Source organism: Tupaia chinensis, unplaced genomic scaffold, assembly GCF_000334495.1.
Source record: "Tupaia chinensis unplaced genomic scaffold, TupChi_1.0 Scaffold147282_1, whole genome shotgun sequence".
In the NCBI taxonomy this organism is placed as follows: domain Eukaryota; kingdom Metazoa; phylum Chordata; class Mammalia; order Scandentia; family Tupaiidae; genus Tupaia; species Tupaia belangeri.
The window spans coordinates 5319867-5339079 of record NW_006207133.1 but is presented as its reverse complement, the minus strand read 5'-3'; the positions used below and the strand labels follow the sequence as shown (position 1 = coordinate 5339079).

Here is a 19213-nt window from a genome sequence, read left to right as displayed (position 1 = left end):
GGTTCTCATTCCAGACATGGCAGCTTGAAAATCATGCCAGGCATGTGTGCATGCATGCCCAAAACCTTGAGAGAATGCAGGAGAGGGATTATGGTGTGGCCATCTCCCCTACGTGGTGATTTCTTACTTTCTCTCTTTCTGTCTCTTTCCTGTGAGAGCATGTGCCCTATGGCAAAAACCTAATTTAAAAAAAAAGCAAAAAGCAAAAAAAAAAACCCCACCAAAACCCAAAAAAAGCCAAAGCTGAGTGGACTAAATGAAAACTGGGCTAAGGATTAGCATTAGAGGGCTGTCTCCTGGTGGTGGCTTTTCTTCAATCCTGAGCTGCCCTGGAATGTCAAAATCCTGGCTAGATCAGTGAGGTGCCCCTCTGACTCCTTCCCAGCATCCCTGTGTCTTAGGAGCTGAGCTGACAGCAGAATGTGAAGTTCATAATGCAGGGATAGCAGAAAAAAAGTCTTGCTTTGTCCCGTATGTTTCTTGTTAACCCTAGTTCGTTCTTATCTTTTTTTGGTGCATTAAGAAAAAAAAAAATTTAAAGATATTGAGCTCAAATTCATATAACATAAAACTAAGCATTTTTAAAGGGGAATGTTTTCTTCTCTCTCTATCTTACTTAATTGCCAGAGGGCATGTGCATTTGTCAGAGAGAGGGAGAAGGCAGCCCCCAATACGACACGGTCATACCACAACCACTTCTCCATCGCTTCATCCTGTTGGTGGTTGGGGCATGCATGTACATGTTCCTGGCATGGTTTTCAAGCTGCTGGGCTTCAAACCATGATCAGCTATGTGGGATTTGCCCCCTTTAGCCACTAGGTTACAGGGTTGGCTCAGAAAGGGAACATTTCGTTTTTTGTTTTGTTTTGTTTTTTGTTTTTTTTTGTTTGCTTGTTTTGAGAAGTTTTTGCTATAGGGCGTGTGCGCTTGCCAGACAGACAGAGAGAGACATAGAGACAGAAAGCGAGAAATCACCCCCCAGGGGGGATGGTCACGCCACAATCCCTTCTCCTCCATTCTCCTCTTGGGATCTTGGGCATGCACGCACGCACACGTGCCCGGCGTGAGTTTAAGCCACCGGGTCCGGGACGCGAACCGCGGTCGACTACGTGGGAGTCCAGCAACATAGCCATTACACTAACTGCTGGTTAGAAAGGGAACATTTCTAATGTTAGAACTAGAGAGAGAGAGAGATTATGGCAGACAGAGATAAGAGAGAGACAAAGACGGTGCTCCCAACAGGGCTTCACAGTGTGGCCCACCCCAGCTTTAGCCAGCTCCTGATCATGGGCACATGCATGCCAAGCATACAAAGGGAGGTCTCTGGACACAACCCTGGAACCAGAACCTTCCCACGTGAGTCAGCCTTGCAGAGTGTTGTGTTTCATTGCTGCACCTCCGTCTGGTCCTAGAAGTTCACTTCTTTTCATGGCTGCACAATCTTTCTAATGTTTTTTCTTGATCTAGGGAATAGCAATTCCACCAACAAAGCTTAGAAGACTTCTGTCGGGTCAGACCAGTGCTTCCTTTCTCATTCCTTACCCTTACCTTCTAGAAGTTGATTATGTAGAATATATCAGCCCTGTCTTTCCTCTCAGCCCTCTTCTCAGCCTTTTTCTATTTTGTTACCACCGTAGTCAGGAACTTCCTGGTTGACTCGCCTAGCCAGATCCGTGGGCTCAGAGACTGTCGTTGGTCTTCGGGTTCTCTTCAGTATGTGGTACATGGTGTACAGACACAGAGCAGCACATCAATGTGGTATTCTGCATTCACAGTCAGCAGAGGGTGACAGTCCTCATCAAGAGTGATGGCCCACATTTGCTGCTACCAAGAATTGTCCTTAACCCTTCCCTGTCTAGCTAGTCCAGCAGAGAGGCCCAGCCATCAGATATATATATGCCTGGTAAGACAGTCTTCTAAGAGAATCAGACATTATAATAAGTTTAAATTATTAGTGGACATAACAGGGAAGACTCTAGACAACAATTTTGGAAATGTTAAAAAAGAAAAAAAAACTTTAACAAATGTCACCTGATTTTCATGTGTGAAATAGTAGCAAAAAGAGATAATTTTCTAAGTGATAGCAATTAACTTTCAAGTATACAAAGTATCTTAGAACAACTTTGTAGGGGAAACTTGCAACAATTGACCCTTAAATGAAAAACTTACTATTATCACAAGTTCAAGGAAATGGAAATTTTGTTTTGAGACTAATATAAAACTGCAACGAAACTGTTAAACTCTTTTTTTTTTCTTTTTATTGGCAGATAATGAGTGGGCTCAACAGAGAGAGGAAGAGAGAGAAAGCACTCCCTTCCCCCATGGGGGAGTGGTCATGCTACAGTCCTGCTTCCTCCATTTCTTGAGATTTCAGGCATGCACACACATATGCCCAGCATGGTTTTTTGGCTTTTTGTTTATTTTTTTAAAGAGAGATTTTTGCTGTAGGGTGTGTGTGCTCACTGGAGAGACAGACAGAAAGTGAGAATTCACCCCCGGGGGGATAGCTATGTCACAGTCCCTTCTCCAATTTCCTCTCGGAATTATGGGCACTCATACACTCCTGCCTGGCATGAATTTTAAGCCACCAGGTCAGGGACTCAAACTGCAGTTGATTATGTGGGAGTCCAGTGACATAATCATTATGCCACCTGCTGACCACCACCCCCCTTTTTTTTTAAGAGACACTTTTGCTGCAGTGTGTAAGCGCTTGCTGGAAAGATAGACAGAAAGTGAGAAATCATCCCCTAGGATGGATGGCCATGCCTCAATCCCTTTTTCTCCATTCTTAGGATTTGGGTCACACAAACACATGCACCTGGCATGAGTTTCAGGCCTCTGTTTCTGGAATTTGAACCATGGTCAGCCGTATAGGAGTCCAGGGACATGCCCATTATGCCATCTGCTGGTCCCCTGGCATGTTTTTCAAGCCACGGGGGCTGGGATTCAAACCACAGTTGGCCATGTGGGATATGGCTCCTTTATCCACTAGGCTACTGGGCCAACCCCAAACTGTTAATTATTTAGTCTGTTTTTGAATATTTTACAAATTTTTATGCTGTATTCCCAGTAATAACATAATCTAATTGATTCTATGAAGAATTACATTTTCTATTATATCTGTTTATTAGGAAAACTTCCACAGATTCATATGTTAATACAGTGTAATCCACCTAATGCTTTAATTTTTAAGACAGTCTAAGTGATCTAAGCCAGTGCACACAGCATTGTAGAATTAATGTCCTTCATCTTGACACTGAGTCAGTAATGTTGTCAGTTTCACGACTGTCTAAACTTACATGAAGCTTTTAGAAAAATAGTTCTGTCTTCCAAAACCCAATTTTGATTTTGTATATTTAGACTTCTCATATATATTTTGTATATTATTTGTTGTACGCTATTCACGTTTTAAAAATTAATCTTTCACAGCAGGAAAAGAAGGAGCTGGTGCCGTTGATGAGGAGGACTTCATTAAAGCATTTGATGATGTACCTGTAGTACAGGTGAGTGAAGACATTTGAGTACAACCAATGAAAGAAGGGTAGACGTCTTTAAATTTCATTTTCAGACAGGCCATCTGTAGAATTCTTTACCAGGCCAGGTAATCTTTACTATAGGGATAACAGTAGGTCTGAAGTATAGACTAGAAAGTGGAGACTTTAGTAGCCCAAATGAAGAGTGGAAAGTGATCTTTTTCAGTAAGAACAGGAGAGAAGTTGATTGCTCTAATAGTAAGTTTGTGGGTCAGTCACATAAAAGAGAAACAAATGATTAGATTCAATGAGAACATAAAGAAACATGTTTATTTTAGAATTTCTCAGGACCAGCAGTTAGCGTAATGGCTATGTCGCTGGACTCCCACATAGTCAACCGTGGTTTGTTTCCCGGACCTGGTGGCTTAAACTCACACCAGGCGCGTGTGCATGCATGACCAAGATCCCGAGAGGAGAATGGAGGAGAAGGGATTGTGGCGTGGCCATCCCCCCTGGGGGATGATTTCTCGCTTTCCATCTCTTCATCTCTGTCTGTCTGGTGAGCACACGCGCCCCATAGCAAAAACCTCTCAAAAAAAAAAAAAAAAAAAGAATTTCTCATAGAAAATTTGCAAATTCAAAGGATTTTTTTTTTTGAGAAGTTTTTGCTGTAGGGTACGTGCGCTTGACAGAAAGAGAGAGATAGAGAGAGAGAAAGTGAGAAATCACCCCCCAGGGGGCAGGGCCATGCAGCAATCCCTTCTCCAGTCTCCTCTCAGGATCTTGGGATACGCATGCACATGTGCCTGGCTGACATGAGTTTAAGCCACCAGGTCTGGGGCTTGAACTGTAATCGACTACATGGGAGTCCAGTGACATAGCCATTATGCCGACTGTTGGTCCCAATTCAAAGGATTTTATTGTCTGAAAAGCTGTAGAGAGTGGTTTAATAAAAGTTTAGTTTATACCATATTTGATTCTTCACTTATGTACGTAACAGGTGAAGCAAAGATTGTTGACCAAGGTTGGGATACTGTGATATATTTTTAACTGCTTTCTGCCTTGGTATTGCCTGTTGCCGATTGAGTCTAACATTTTTTTCTCAGCCTATGTTGACTGTGTTCTGGATTCCCTGTTGCACTTACTGTTTCTCATGCACAGTAATACAACTTCAAAGAGTGCATAGAAAATGGAATTAAGTATGAGTTTATTCTGATGCAGAAACATTGAAATCAATGTGTATATTATGCATTTTCCGTAAATTAAAAAAAAATTTTTTTTTGACATAGGGCACATGCACTCACTGGTGAGAGACAGAGAGAGAGAGAGAGAGAGACGGTGATAGGGAAAGTGAGAAAGCACCCCAAGGGGAAGTTGTCACGTTGCAACTCCTTCTCCTTCATTTTCCTCCTGGGATTTTGGGCATGTACATGGACCTGGCATGATTTTTAAGCCACCAGGTTCAGGACCTGAACCATTGTTGGCTATGTGGGAGTCCATCACCTTAACCCCAAGCCACTTGCTGGCCCCTCTATGGACTTTTTGAATTCCCTTTTGAATTCTCCTTGCTACCTTGGTTGCCTTATAATGTATACCAATCAGGTAACAAGTATTTTAGGCTTAGATTCTTCCTTACGAATGTGACCTTAAGGTGCTAGACACCCACATAGCCTATCGTGATTTGAATCCTGGACCTACCACCTTACAACTCACATTGGTCATGAATCTATGCATGCCCCAAGCCCCGGAAGAATGGAGAAGAGACTGCAGTATGGGCAGACTCCCTGAGGGGGGGTGATTTCTCACTTTTTCTTTGTCTGTCTCTCTACCGAGTGCACACCTCCTGTAGCAAAAACCTCTCTCTCTCTCTCAAAAAAAAAAGAAAAGTATGTGACCTTTCCAGCTTGGTTGGTTATACCCACATTTATGCTGTATTCCCAGTAATAATATAATTTAATTTATTCTATGAAGAATTAAATTTTCTTCTTCCTCATTCTTGGCTATACCCACATGTCTTTAAGTAAGATGGGATAAATGAGAGAGTAGATTTGCATGCTTAAAATTACAGGTACAATATGTATGCATCACTGACTGCTTTTCATATGTGAAATTACCTGTTAAGTTTATAATAAAATTATTTGAGGCAAAGTTATTCGCATGTGACAGCAAAAGTAGTGTGTCCACATTCACTAGGAAAAGAGGCTCAATTTAAAACAAATCTATTTGGCTATTTCTCATTGGTATTTCTTAAAAATGAAATAACTTTTCAAACTGTACTTACTAAATGCTCTTGACTATATGTAATTAGGAAATAATCTTTGCTTATTCTGGAAATTTTCTTATAATGATTGTTGATTAATTTTGCTTGCAGATTTATTCCAGCCGAGACCTTGAGGAATCCATAAACAAAATTAGAGAAATTCTGTCTGATGACAAGCACGATTGGGAACAGAGAGTAAATGCTGTAAGCTGTTGAATTCATGTGATTACATTTTCATTAGAGTCATTTAAATATTTCAAATACTTTATTATGAAATTGAGGGATAGCGCTAATGGATTTTAAATGATAGACATTTTAAATATGAATCGCCATATTTACACTTAACCTTTTCAGTAGAGCATCTCACTTATAGTTCTGTTTTCTTTTCTATTGTCAGAGGGTGTACACTAGTAAGAGAAGGGTGGGGGGATGTGGAGAGGGAAAGTACTTTCTGACGGGGCCAGGTCTTCCTACAGTTCTCTGTCCTCCAGTATTCCATCTGGATCTCGGGTGCACACATGGGTGTGTCCCCAGTGTGTTTTTCAAGCCACTAGGGCTGGGACTTTAACCCTAACTGGCTAGTGGGATTGGACTTCCTCTGCACAGCAGCATTTAATCGCCGTGCTATGGGGCCAGCTTTAATGTTGATGCCTTTTATATTTAATGGCTTTTTGTTTTGTATATTCTGTATTAAGAATTATCTTATACATCTCTGAATTTTCTTCATCCCATTAGCTAAAAAAGATAAGATCTTTACTTTTGGCTGGTGCTGCTGAGTATGATAACTTCTTTCAACATTTGCGTCTTTTGGATGGAGCATTTAAACTCTCTGCTAAGGACCTGCGGTCTCAGGTAGTGCGGGAGGCTTGTATCACGTTGGGGTAAGCACTACGATGCTCCACCTTCTCACGTGCCATAAACTAATCTCAGCACAGATTCTTAGAGACAGCTCCTGAAAGGTGTCATTTGGGTCTCTGTAATTTAACTTCGGAATGACTCCAAGATCCATTTTAGTTAGTTAACACGTCTGTTAATACTTTATCAATATTTCCTGGCCAATAATGTAAAGTATGACAGATGTTTGATTTTATTTTATTCAGTTATGTCGCTCTGTAGCCTCTAATTTAAATGTGAAACTTTTATTAATAATAATATGGAAAAACGAATTTTATGAAGTTCCATTTCTCAGCTTTTTCATCGCTGACACAATATATCACAGTTATCAGAATGCTTGTTTCTTAGAAGAATACAGCTGCTAGAAGTTACAGCATGTATTGGAGTGAACGATTATCCTGGCTGAGCCTGTATCAGCGACTGAAACCAAAACTGTGCTAGAGCGTGTGTTAGAACATCTCAGCCGCAGCAGTGAAGGGACTTTGCAGCTGCTTCAGTTTCTACTGTAGCCAGATAGTGAAGCAAGAATGTTCTGTGGTGAAAATGAAAGGGCAGCAGGAAAAGGGGACAAGGGAGATTATTCATATTTTTATTTTTATTATGAATTTAGGTTTGTGAGGGTTTTGTGGATTTTTGTGTGTGTGTGCTATATTAAGACTAATTAGTTGGAAATTATTCTTTTTTTAAATTATTGAGCAAATGGCTTTTTGCCAAGTTCTCTAAGTGGGCTTTTTTTTTTTTTTTAATTGTCAGAGGCTATAAGATATCACTGGAGAGAGAGAAAGGATTTCCTAATGGGCATAACCATGCCACAATCCTTTTTCTTTCCATTTCTCCATTTTGTCAGGATTTGGGGTACATACCCACATACGCCTGGTTTGTTTTTTAAACACCAAGTCCAGGATGCAAATCCTGGTCGGTCATGTCACATTCAACTCCCTTTTCAAAGTGCCTAACTGTTCTGCTGCAGTGTTTGCCCAATAAATCACAGAGAGAATGCAAACAAGGGAGCAGTAGGGAAATCGAGGGGGGATGACCTCCATGATGCTCTGTCCCCGTTTCCCAGGTAGCCAGCATTACAGGAGCACTGGCCTGTTCAGGGTAGTCGGGGTTCTGAGCAGAGACTCCCATGTGGCATCAGCCTTGTACAGCAGCGCCTGACCACATGCACCACTGCTCTGGGCCTGGAAATGTTTTTAAACGGTCTCCCATGTACCCTTGTCCCTTATCCCTCAGTAACTTTAAGTGAAGGCTCTAAAATGTTAAGTGATTTTTATATGCTTCACTGTTCATAAAAAAAAATAACTATAGCTCAATGTTTGTTTCTCATTGTAGGCATCTGTCATCAGTTCTGGGGAATAAATTTGACCATGGAGCTGAAGCCATTATGCCAACTATCTTTAATTTAATTCCAAACAGTGCCAAAATTATGGCCACTTCTGGTGTTGTAGCTGTTAGGCTAATTATTCGGGTAAGTATGTTGCACAGCCATAGATAAAATAACCAACTGGTAAATATCGATGCTATTGGCATATATTGATTATATATTGTTGGAATCCTGTACCTACAATGTCTTCTTGTCTTCCCACTTAATTATGGCATGTGAGCTTTCTATGACCCATAATGGGAATTATGGATATGGTGTATTAGTTATCATGGCGTTGATTGGTGACTCACCAGGTTTTAAATATTTTTAAAACTTTTTGTCTGCTTCTGAATTTATATTCTATTTGTGTCTCTCAGATAGCACTGCTTCTCTTCCCTCTTTAACCCTAGTACTTCCGTAAGGTGTTACTCATGCTTGTGGTTTTACTGTTCACCTAAAGCTACTTAATTGCACATAAACACTGTAACACATGTTTCCTTCACTTAAGTTTTCTAGGCACTAAATTTTAAGTATTACTCAAGTAATATACACATTTTCATTAAAACCTAAAAGTTCACAAAGGCTTAAAATAAGTTTCCCATATCACTTCCTCCATCCACACCTTCAACTCCTTTTTCCCCAGAGGCAACTTTTACTACTTTGCGACTTGGTTATAATCTGTATAGAATATTCTTGATTATTATGGGTTCCTCTTTATTACTTTTAGATCACTTTGTTCTTACTTGTACTGCTTCCTTCAAATGTTAAGCTCACAGCTATTTTTGGACATTTCCATTGAAAGTATCAAAATGTATTGGTCTGATGACTCTTTTGAACCCACACTGATCTCCCATGCTCAGATAATTTAGGCTTCATGCCAGTGATTGTTTTGGTTTTAGACTTATTTATATATCATGCCAGTTCCTGTTGTTGGCACAGTCAATTTTGTAATGCCTTGGGTAATATCTAGTGAAGTTATTTTTCCCTTTTAAATTCAGTGACATCATAGTCTGAAAAAAAATATGCTAAAGGCTAATTGGTAAGTAACGGTTTCTCTTGGTTTAGTTTTGTTTTTGTATGTGTGTTCACCTCTGCTTTTTGTTCTCCACAGCACACACATATCCCTAGGTTGATACCTGTCATAACAAGCAATTGTACCTCTAAGTCTGTCGCAGTTAGAAGGTAAAATTTTTAAAGGGTTTATTACTTTTTAATTGTTTAAAAACCAAAAGAAACTCCAATTGCTCCTTTATAAATAACGTTTCGTGTTTGAAATGTTTAGTATTATTTAAGATCACCTGCAGTAAATGGCTTTAAGTTGAAGAATCAAGAGCTAAACATTTTGGAAAATGAGGGTGGACTGCTTGTGTCGGGGAGAGTGGGGGGTGACTAGCAGGAAGAGGAGAGGAAAGGAACCCCTGTACATTTTTTCCCTGAGATAATCCCTCTGCCTACAGTATTGGTCTACCCCATTCCCTGAGTGAAAGCAATGGGTAAAAAATAACAAAAACTTCAGTGGTAGTAGTTTTTTTTTCATCTTTTTTTTTTTTTTTTTAGAGATTTTCGCTATAGGGCGTGTGCGCTCACCAGACAGACAGAGAGAGACATAGAGACAGAAAGCGAGAAATCACCCCCCCAGGGGGGATGGTCACACCGCAATCCCTTCTCCTCCATTCTCCTCTCGGGATCTTGGGCACGCACACACACGTGCCCGGCGTGAGTTTTAAGCCACCGGGTCCAGGACGCGAACTGTGGTCGACTACGTGGGAGTCCAGCGACATAGCCATTACGCTAACTGCTGGTTCCCAGTGGTAGTAGTTTTATATTGTCATAGATTAGAGGAAGAATGTGTTGTCTGCATCTTCTGCTACTAATTTCTGGGATTCTGAATCCTGACCAGTCACTTGCTGCTGTGACATTGTTATAGAGACAGACCCAGAAGATACTATAGCAAATACAACCTGGGTAACTAGCTGGCGCTTTGTTCTCTAGTTCCTCTCTTACTACGTGTCCTGGTGACATGCTCTAAACTCCATGTGATGAATAAGTTCTGTAGCTTTAGGTCAGATCTGTGATTTTTGATGGTTGGATCATTGTGTTTTTCAAGAGTGTGTTAGAATCTATGTACCCTCTTCCCAGCAAAATGTAAATAAACAAAATAGTTCTTTGTAGATTTTCAGGGAATTGATAGACACTTGTAAAGCCTCTCAGTGGGGCTACATCAAGAGCCTTGGAGGGTAAATTCAGGCCAGGCCTGGGCAGTAGCCTGTAGGCCCTCTTCCCATAGTTTCAGGTCTCAATCCCAGCCCGGTGAAAGAGTCCTCCACTCTGAGGCTAAGGGCCCAGATTATCTCAGCTGCCAGCTGTCTGCCTCCTTCCCTGGGGTGTCACATTGGTACTGCCAGACATCCACAGGTAAAAGACCATCATAAGCACAAAGCAGCCCTGTATCCATCTTTTTGGTTTGTTTTAATCTTTTAAATTTACAAGCATAACTTGTATATATGTATGGTGCTCAGCATGATGTGTTGACATAAGTATACATTGTGGAATGGCTAAATCAAGCTGCCTAATGTGTACAATGTCAAGTGCTTACCATTTTTTTGTGGTAAGACCACTTAAAATCTACTCTCAGCAATTTTCAAGTATAAATTATAATGCTGTTAACTGTAATAACCATGATGTACAGTAGAACTATTGAACTTTTTTCTCCTGTCCAACTGAAACTTTGTACACACGCACATAGCCTCTGGTAACCACTGTTCTACTTTTTGCATCTATGAGTGTGACCTTTTAAAAGTGCACATATATAACTGAACGCATGCCTTGTTTGTCTTTCTGTGCCTGGCTATTTCACATAACAAAATCCCTCCAGTTTCATTGTGTTGTTTCAAATGATCATATTTCCTTCTTTTTAAAAACAAAGTTAAGGGAACCAGCAGTTAGTGTAATGGCTATGTCGCTGGACTCCCACGTAGTCAACTGCGGTTCATGTCCTGGACCCGGTGGCTTAAAACTTACGCCAGGCATGTGTGCGTGCGTGCCCAAGATCCCAAGAGGAGAATGGAGGAGAAGGGATTGTGGTGTGACCATCCCCCCTGGGGGGTGATTTCTCGCTTTCTGTCTCTCTGTCTCTCTCTGTCTGTCTGGCGAGCGCACGCATCCTATAGCAAAAACCTCTCCAAAAAAAAAAAAAAGTTAATACCACATTTTCTTTATCCATTCATCTGTTGGTGGATACTTAGGCTGATACCATGTTTTGGCTGTTGTGAACGGTCCTGCCATAAACATAGAAGTGCAGCTCTCTCTTCCACTTACTGGTTTCATTTCCTTTAGCTATGCTACTGATAGCCATCTTACTAACAGCAAACAAACAAACAAACAAACAAAAATTAAAAAAAACTAAAGTGGTGTGTGGAGGAGCAAAAGAAGTAGTACCCTCTACCCTAGATTAGGGCAGGAATGGTCAAACAGTGACATTGAGGAGCAGATGCAGATGTAGTTTGAAGTCTTTCCCTTTTAGAAAGCTTCCCTCCCCTTCCCCTCAGCTGCCAGCCCTGGACCAGGCTGCAAAGCTCTTCTGTATGCTTGTAGAGCCTCACGTGCCTCTGGCACACTGTAACTGATTGTCTCTCTTGCGTTCTGGACTGAGGCTTGGTTATCCTGGTGTCTCCAGCATCTAGCATAGGATAAAGGTTTTTACTAAAGATTTGTCAAGTGATTAATTGTATGGATTATGGGGTTTTGTACTAGGAGGATAATGAGAAAGAAAGTCTAGTCCTTCCTTAAAGAAAGATTACCTTCTGATTGTGTTTTCTTGAATGGGTTCCTGGGACTATTAAGATTTATTCCTACAAAGATAGGAACTCTGGTCCCAAAATGGTGATGTAATCTCAGAGACCAGTGATTATTTCTGTGAACAAATCATAGAATCATAAAAAGAAAGGACCAGCAGTTAGCGTAATGGCTATGTCGCTGAACTCCCACGTAGTCGACCGCGGTTCACGTCCCAGACCCGGTGGCTTAAACTCACGCCGGGCACGTGTGCGTGTGTGCCCAAGATCCTGAGAGGAGAATGGAGGAGAAGGGATTGCGGTGTGGCCATCCCCCCTGGGGGGGCGGTGATGGAAAAAAAGCTAGGACCTTTAAGCCTCACCTAGGACCTTGGGAAACTTTGGGAAACACTTAGTTTTCCAAGGCGTTTTTTACTTTTAGGTGAAGGCATTAATGGAAGTGAATTCAAAGACCAACTCCCTGATCTTGTAACGTACATTGATCTTTACCACGTGTATGTGTTCTATGTAAACACATTATTTAGGACAGTATAATAACAAATGACGGGATAGGCTCTTTCAATGTCATTGCCGTGAAGCTCAAGTTTCTGATCTGCGGGAGACTCTTATGTCTTGTCCCTGTGGCTACCATTGGGGCTTAATTCTTTTTATTTGCTTTGATTCTTTATGTTCCATTTTTCTAATCATTAACAATAGAAGAAATTCCCTACTTATAAAAACTAATGTTGAAGGAACCAGCAGTTAGTGTCATGGCTATGTCGCTGGACTCCCACATAGTCAACCGCGGTTCGAGTCCTGGACCCAGTGGCTTAAACTCACGCCGGGTATGTGTGCGTGCGTGCCCAAAATCCCAAGAGGAAAATGGAGGAGAAGGGATTGTGGTGTGGACATCCCCCCTGGTGGGGAGGGTGATTTCTCGCTTTCTCTCTGTCTCTCTCTGTCTTTCTGGTGAGCACATGTGCCCTATAGCAAAAAATCTCTCTCAAAAAAAAAAAAGTAATATTGGATCACTTAAGGAAAAAAAAAGCTGTTTCAATTTCACTGACACCTAAGTTATATATTTGTTTCTTAATACTTTTCAGGCGCTGTTTTGAATTTTTAGATTTACTTTTACAAGAATGGCAGACACATTCACTGGAACGGTAAGTATCTGATTGCATACTATTGTTGAAGTGAATCTTGAGATCGAATGCCTCAGTGCATGGTCCAACTCCCTTTCTAGACAAAAGGAATGAAGAAATCTAAGTACTTGTTTGCATGACTATTTTCCTTGTTTATGTTGATGTAAGTCATATAATATTAGCAGACTCTTACATAGATTTCCTTAATTACAATATGCGTGTGCCCAGAGATGTGGGCAAATGTGCACCATGACAGCTTCAAAACCAGGATTAACTCTGTTGACTCTGACCTGCTTACCTGTCCTGTGAGCACCAATAAGGTGAAGGGTTACAGCCACTCTTCCTAGGCAAGGTGTAACGCCTCGGTCCTCAAAGAAATGGCACTCACTGGAAAGTTTTCTTTTTTCTCCCTTGGTATTTGAGAGTCAGCAGTTCTGTCTTTATTCAAGTTAGTGTGTGGTGATTTTCAGATCATCATCATTAAAAATAGCATTATGGTAGAATTCTTGAGTAAGCTTGTCTTTCTTAATTCTGAAGTTCCTCCTCAGACATATTTAGTTCCTACGAATTTTAGGTGGTTTTTGTTCTTTCTCAGCTAGATTTGACGATGATAAGTGATAATGATGGACCACATGGTTTTTAATCCTATATCATACAGTTTGTGAAGAACTTGACAGCATATTAAATATCTCATTAGTAGTGGAATTTGAAGTAGTAGGGGTCTTATTCCACCTTGTAGAGGTCAGAGATAAAAGAACACTAAGCCTCCCAGAGGTAAAATTTTACCTGAGGATAAATACTTTTGAATCTAGAGGATAGTCACAAATTTTTCCAGTACTTTTTTTTTTAAGTTTATTTTAAGTTTTGTTTATTTCCTCCATGAGGGAGACAGAGAAACCGGCATCCCCAGTCTAAGGAGACCCAGACCTTGGGCATGCATGTTTGTACCACATGCCCTCTTTCCCGTGGGCCCAGTGGAATGAGGGACTTAATATAGGACAGGGGAGCAGCACAGAAAGCCTCAAGACCTTGGGTGTGCCATGTGTTCTTTCACCTCCTTGCTCAGCACATGCCACAGGTGCTCGCTAAATATTTATCCCAAGTGTGAGGGAATGAGGAAAGGACTCTGAAGAGGCTGGTCAAAGCAGTCGTAGTGTTGGGTTTATGAAGTTGTTGAAACAACTCATTCTAGTCATTTCCCTACTCTTGAAAATGCTATCAAATATTCAGTAAGACATTTTGGTAATTTCTTCTCAGCTAGGGTAAAACATAACAAAAGTGAGTACCTATTTATAACACCATGATTTTATAACATTATTCATGGTAATCTGCAGTGGAGCTTGAAAAACTAATTTTTCATTATAGAAATGTGATGCAGAAGGCTTTTTAAACTGTATTAAGATGATTTTTTTTTTCATTAAAATTTTCCTAGAAACTAATAGTTCTGTAGAGTATTATGGCAAGTGCCTTAATCCCAGCAGTTTGGGAAGCTGAAGCAGGAGGAGTGAAAGTTTGAGGTCAGCCTGAGCAAGATAATAAAACCCTGTCTCTTAAAGTAAAAGGAAAAAAAAAAAAAAAGAAAACTATTAAAAAATTCATAATAAGTAGTTCTAATTAGGGAAAAACAGTTTTGTTGTTTGGATTCTTAAAAGATGGAGCTAATTATATATGGCCCAGAACGTATCTGTCATTATTAAAAATAAAATCATTAAAGAGTTGTCACAAGGGTTGTCAGGGTTATCAAACTTTGGGTGAGGGCAGGGTGGGGCTAAGGGATTAGGGCAGGATTAGATGTTAAAGGACCCATAATAGTTTTCTGATCACCTAAGCTGTGTGTTAATTGATTAACCTTGCCACAGACACTCTAAGTTCCATATTGCCATTTCACAGTTATATCTAACTGACATCAGGTTTTATCTGAATAAAACTATACATTTATTGTTGTTATTGCTTTCTTTTCTAAAATCTAGACACATATCAGTATTAGCAGAAACAATAAAGAAGGGAATACATGATGCTGATTCTGAAGCAAGGATAGAAGCCAGAAAGTAAGTTTTTAATTACACATCACTTTTTAAAATTAACTGTTGTACATTTCACATGCATTGTGTGGATTGCCTCATTTAAAACTCATTAAGTGGGGCTGGCAGGTGGCATGGTGGTTAAGGCACTGGACTCCCACATGGTTAACCACAGTTTGAGTCCCGGACCTGGTGGCTTACTTCCTCAATTTCTCTCTCTTTCTCTCTCTCTCTCTCTTGTGCACATGCCCTATAGCAAAAGAAAAAAAGTATGTGTATATGTGTGTGTGTGTATGTGTGTACAATAAATTAAATAATTTTAAAAAAACATCAAGTTATTTGAACATATTTTATAAATCATGACTTTTTTTTTTTTTTTTTAAGAAGAGTTTTTGCTATATGGTGCATGTGCTCACCAGAGAGACAGAGACAGAAAGCAAGAAATCACCTCCTAGGGGGATGGCTACACTCCAATCCCTTCTTCTCCTTTCTCTGCTCAGAATTTTGGGCGCACACACACAGAGGCACCTGGCATGAGTTTTAAGCCGCTGGGTCTGGAACTTGAATTGCAGTTGATTACATGGGAATCCAGTGATGTAACTATTATGCCGTCTGCTAGTCCCTAATCATGATTTTTAAATATGACCCTCAAAGGCCTTCAGGAATATTGAATATTTTTACCTTTTTTTTTAATTTTAACTTTGCTATAGAGCACTTGCTGGAGAGACAGAGTAAGAGAGAAAGCACCTCTCAGACAGGATGGCTATGCTGTAATCCCTACTTTTCAATTCTCCTCTTGAGATTTCGGGCATGTACACATATGTGCCCAGTGTGGTTTTCAAGATGCCAGGTCTAGGACGCAAACCATACAGCCAGCTGTATGAGATCCAGCTCTATAACTACCATGCCACCAGCTGTCCGCACAGTGCTCACTTTTAACCTTGCGAGAATTATCCCACAAATTAGAAAAACATATGCATGTTCACTAAATATATTCTTTTTCTAATTAAGCGGTGTTAAAAGCCATATCATAATCCTGCTTTATTGGTTTACCATGAGAAATCATGGTTATAGAGGATTCTTTCCCTCCGATCACAGCTTTGCAAGCATTTTAAGTGGTTGCTTGGTAAATCACTGTAAGGAGAGTTGGATAATCGCAGATAAGTTGCTGTTTGTATATCACATTTGAGGTAGTTTTGCCATTAGAACTGGGTTCACACTAGTCCATAGGTCATGGCTCCTATGTACTTCCCTGGGAATAAACTTGCCATCATGATGGTAGAAACCAGAAGACTGTTAATAACACTTACTATCTCTTAAGACAATGTAGAAATAACTACTACCAATTTCGCATCTGTGGTCGTCTTTTCTATACTTACGTAGTTGACAAAGTCTTCTTGCACATTAGATGCACATTAGAATGTAGTCTTACCAGCTTGGAACATTTTACTTTTACTTGTTTATATTAATATATCTTGATCTAGAACCTGTTGCTTGTTGACTGTTCTCACAATTAAATCTTCCCTTATTTCTGGGTTGATTCTAACTCCAAAGTGTTTACCACAAATCTTGTCTTCCTACCAAAATAAGTGACATAATTAATAGTTGCTAAAAACTATTAGGAATGGATTTGTTAATGATCTACTTGTGCTATTTTGATCCCACGTTGTGTTCTTCCCAAAATTTTTTAGTTTTTTTACTTATAATGTAATACAGATTTCAAGCAGCTCCATATTCTTTTATACATGCTACCTAAGACGGTTGTAAATACCTCAAGTCTAAGAAGGTCAAATTGCATTTATAAAAGTTACCATAAATGAATCCACTCCTATGTTCTAGAGTTGGTTCTAGTTGTTTTAGCTCCATCTTCCCTAAGTCTCCCCAGTCTTGCCTGTTAGGTCCTTTACTTCTCCTTCTATAAATGAGATTGGGATTGAGAGAAGTTAAATAACTTGCCTGGTGTCAAAAGCCGATAAGTTGTGAGGCCAGGATTCATACCAGGCCTCCTTTGTTTGCTGTCTTGCATTCGTTACTGTGGCTGTTAACAGGTAAACTGAGGGCTCTGTCCTCAACTGAGTCATGTGGTGTACTTCAGAGCATAGTGAAAGAGGTGTTGGAACCCACAGACTAGATGAGGAATTGTGTGTCTTTTCCCTAGATGTTACTGGGGTTTCCACAGTCACTTCAGCAGAGAAGCAGAGCACTTATACCACACCTTGGAGTCCTCGTACCAGAAAGCCCTGCAGTCCCATCTGAAGAACTCCGACAGCATAGTGTCCTTGCCTCAATCTGACCGCTCATCGTCCAGCTCTCAAGAGAGTCTAAAGTAAGGAATCCAGCTTTGCTGGCCATTAGTGTCAGGTTTTATGTTTAAATGTTTACTGCATAAAAACCCCAACTGCAGCTGTGTTTTCATGTGTACATGCCTATTGTGTTTGCCCCGTACTTGAGATGGATTCTGGTACTAGGTAAGGGACCATGGAGCAGTCAGAATCGGTGGTCTTTGTCTCAGCCCTAAGTGCTTTTCAGTGCGCTCAGATGGCAGCCCTAGAACACAGTTTTGGGGTAACATAAGGGAATGCTTAAGTGTGAACCATGTATGTTAATGCTTCAAAGTGTCTTCTGAGAAGTTATCATTTAACCCATATGGGAAGAGAGAGAGCATTCAGACCTAATATAGTATCTTCATTCTATATTTCCAATTTTTGTCTCCTTTCTATTTTACTCTCTGTGTTTGCAAAATAGTCCAAAAGACAATGCTAAAGCTTTGTTGGAATTAGGAAGTTTATAAGATTGTGGCCCATATTGCCTGCAAAAGCTGAAATAGTTCTTTATTATCATAATTTCCGGTTATAGTTTGTGCTTGTATTAATGTAGATACAGTGCACACTTTTGTTATTTTTATTAATAAGCACACATATATCTTTATTTATAGTCGGCCACTCTCCGCCAAAAGAAGCCCTACTGGAAGTACCACATCTCGAGGTAAGACTGACATCTGTGGAGAAGACAGCCCACGGCAGCCTGTTGCTCAGCTTCAAATGGGCTGCTCGGTCTCAGGAAGCCAGGACCCTGCCCAGCTTCTCCCCGGACGTGCATAGTGCACTAGTCCGCCACTTGCTTGGACTGTCACAGCAGAGCTGCACTTTGTCAGGGACCTTGTACTGCTGAGGAAGACATTGCTGGGTAGGTAGGGACAGCAGTTCAGCTTGGTGACCTGTTCTTCCCCATAGTCCTCCAGCATTTTGACACCGCCAAAGGCAGTGCTGCTGCTTTCTGGGGTCACCTGGTCAGGGTGACGATGGTTGGCAGTACCAGGAACAGCAGCCTCAGCAGCAGTAGCAGCTGTGTTTGGTCACTGCTAGAGTTGAGGCAGCAGTGGGTTTCCTTAGGGGGTGCTCGATGAGGAAACACTCCACATTTATGCCACATCAGGAGGCTGTCCTCACAGAAACATTTCTCCTAGTAATCGGAAATATGGCCCATTTCCCCGGGGTCTGTATTCTTGGATGACCAGACAAATGTCAGATGTTACAGTTGAGGTCACATTTAGTTACCTTCAGCACTGGCTGAGCTCTGTCTCTGGGGCCCTGCAGCATTAGATAGAATTTGGTATTGTTTTCAAGAAAAGCACAACATCATGTTTTAACATTATCTGTTTAAAATTCTGTGTAGTCCTGACTAATATTTCTTCTTCACCACACAAGCTTCTACAGTTAGTACCAAATCTGTGTCAACGACTGGGTCCCTCCAGCGGTCTCGAAGTGATATTGATGTGAACGCAGCAGCCAGTGCCAAATCCAAAGTCTCCACGTCATCAGGCGCCACGCCTTTCAGCTCTGCAGCGGCTTTGCCTCCAGGGTCTTACGCATCCTTAGGTAACCAGGACCCCCACACCCTCCCACACATACCCTCCTCCCCCTCCCCATTCTGCTGTGGGCAACTTACCTCTTAGCAAATTACAACCACAATTGAGGACATTCCTACTGTGGCAAGGTTGAGATTTAAGCACAAGTAACTTTGTGCACTGTCTGTTGGTTAAGGGCTACATTTTCTGTGGTGCATCACCCTTTTTAGCCATGAGTAAGTATACTGTTCTCCCTTCCTCCTCTGTCGTGGCAGCCCTGCCATTTCCTAGCCACCTCCCATCTTGTCAGAGCTGAGCTTTCTCCCAGCCTGACACCGGAGGGAGCAGAGCCACAGGTTTCAGTGAAGGATTCGCCAAAGATAGTCATTGTAGTTAGATGTTTCTCAGTCTGAGGGTATAACCAGGACTGGAAAGCG

At 40.9% G+C, this 19213-nt stretch overlaps 1 protein-coding gene across 1 annotated transcript in view; it reads left to right on the top strand.

Moving 5' to 3' along the window:
* CLASP1 (cytoplasmic linker associated protein 1) overlaps positions 1-19213 on the top strand; it is a gene marked incomplete in the record, with an annotated part of 276864 nt that overhangs the window by 128933 nt on the left and 128718 nt on the right. The window contains 10 exon segments of the mRNA XM_027768717.1: positions 3430-3503; positions 5845-5937; positions 6469-6614; positions 7963-8098; positions 9105-9175; positions 12870-12929; positions 14879-14956; positions 17088-17255; positions 17865-17914; positions 18637-18807. Of these exon segments, the coding sequence (XP_027624518.1) occupies positions 3430-3503; positions 5845-5937; positions 6469-6614; positions 7963-8098; positions 9105-9175; positions 12870-12929; positions 14879-14956; positions 17088-17255; positions 17865-17914; positions 18637-18807 (1047 nt within the window).